The 1,713-nt window shown below is 36.3% G+C and overlaps 1 protein-coding gene across 1 annotated transcript in view; it reads left to right on the top strand.

The window, feature by feature from the left end:
* The window catches only part of LOC119593853 (cytochrome P450 3A30-like), a gene marked incomplete in the record, with an annotated part of 11,223 nt that extends 9,624 nt beyond the window's left edge, over positions 1-1,599 (top strand). Inside the window, 3 exon segments of the mRNA XM_037942884.1 lie at positions 115-221; positions 547-690; positions 1,039-1,599. Of these exon segments, the coding sequence (XP_037798812.1) occupies positions 115-221; positions 547-690; positions 1,039-1,144 (357 nt within the window).
* Between the last annotated feature and the right edge of the window lie 114 nt (positions 1,600-1,713).

The raw sequence follows: 1,713 nt of genomic DNA, 5'->3' as shown, positions 1-1,713 counted from the left end.
CAGTGTGGTGCAGCGTGCATATTTGCAACCAAATTACCATTACCCCTATTTCAACCATAAAGAAATCGACCTTCATTTCGATTGCGTAGCATTAAAAAAAATACCACTTTTCAGATTGGCAACGTACTCATCCCGAAAGACATGACTGTGCTCGTTCCCATTTGGCTTCTCCAGCGAGACCCAGAGCAGTGGACTGACCCAGAGAAATTCGACCCAGACAGGTAAAAGTAGCAGCCCCATGTCTCGTTTATCTGTGATTGGGGAATCTCCATAGATGAGCGTATACAGTGGCGCAGTTAAGGGTGGGGGTGGGGGGGTGGACAATTCTTTTACCTCCACAGGGCTACCAGTAGAGATGGTCCCCCCCAGATGGCGCCTGATGAATGAATCGGAAGCAAGTTAATAGATAAAAGGAATTATTACACAGGGAAATTAGACACTGATATTTTCTTAGATAGAATGGTCTAGGTATGTTAATAATCTTATAGTAATACCACCTTGAATTTTCCTTATATTTGTCACGTATATTTAACATTGTCCTTGCAGATTTTCTCCGGAAGCCAAGGCAAACAGCACCAGACATCCTATGTCTTATATACCCTTCGGAGCTGGTCCAAGAAATTGTGTTGGTCTGAGGTTTGCCCAGCTTGAGGCGAAATTAACACTAGCAAGAGTATTGTTGAATTACAGGTGTGTGGGAGCACTGCTATGTTTCATAGTATTACCTTGCCTAATTGCCTTGAAATCTAAGTAAGGTTAAATTTGCCATCATCGCCAGTGAATATTTAAAAAATAGCTTGCATATGAACTTAATTTTAGTATGTTTCAGTATTCTGCCAAGGATAAGTTTATTATCCAAAATTAGTTAAAGTATTCTTCTTAAACTCTTATACATAATATGTAGTATCTTCTTACCTGCCACAGATATATTTTTACTTGTAATAATGATATGTTGATATTCTTACTGTTATTACTGTGTACCGTTATTGTAACTTTAAAGTATTTATAGTACATCTGTATTATTTTCTTTTTCTACAGACTGGACACTTGCCAGGAGACTCCAAACCCTCTCAAATTTGAAATTCCTACCGTGGCCATCAACCCAGCCGAACCAGTGTTAATCAAAGCAAATCCGAGGAGTTAAATCAGTTGTTCTCAAATTATTGTTATTATTTTTTTTTTATCCCATTGTAAAGTATGACAGGCTAGCTTTTTTCAGATTCCCCCCCCCCCCCCCCAATTTAACATCTGACTGATTTGGATTAACCCAGCGTTAGGTTTTACTCGTTATTATGCAGTAAAGTTTATTATGCAAAAGTGCAAGTTAATTTACGAACCCCAGCATAAAATTTTATTCCTTGTTATTCCAATACCTTATAATGCACAGCACAAGTCTGCAATATTAAATTATGAACAAAGATTACTCCTTAATTTTATTTAACTGTTTTGATATAGAAAAAAAAACACCAATTTACAAATGTACTTGTAGTTTCATTCTTTCTGATATGGCAAGCAGATTATCATAGTTTTTAAATTAGCTTGAGAACCACCAGATTTAGCCTTTAATGCTGAAGAAAGATTAAACTATTCGTGTTTTTATATTAACCTGATTTATGTCTTCCTTACTCAAAGCTTAAGATCAATGCAAAATTATATATAATGTCAGAAGATGAAAATAGGGAGGAGAAATTTAACCCATTTCGAACAAGATTT

This window comes from Penaeus monodon, chromosome 32, assembly GCF_015228065.2.
Source record: "Penaeus monodon isolate SGIC_2016 chromosome 32, NSTDA_Pmon_1, whole genome shotgun sequence".
In the NCBI taxonomy this organism is placed as follows: Eukaryota; Metazoa; Arthropoda; class Malacostraca; order Decapoda; family Penaeidae; genus Penaeus; species Penaeus monodon.
Note: the sequence above shows the minus strand (reverse complement) of the source record. Positions and strands in the feature narration are given on the sequence as shown.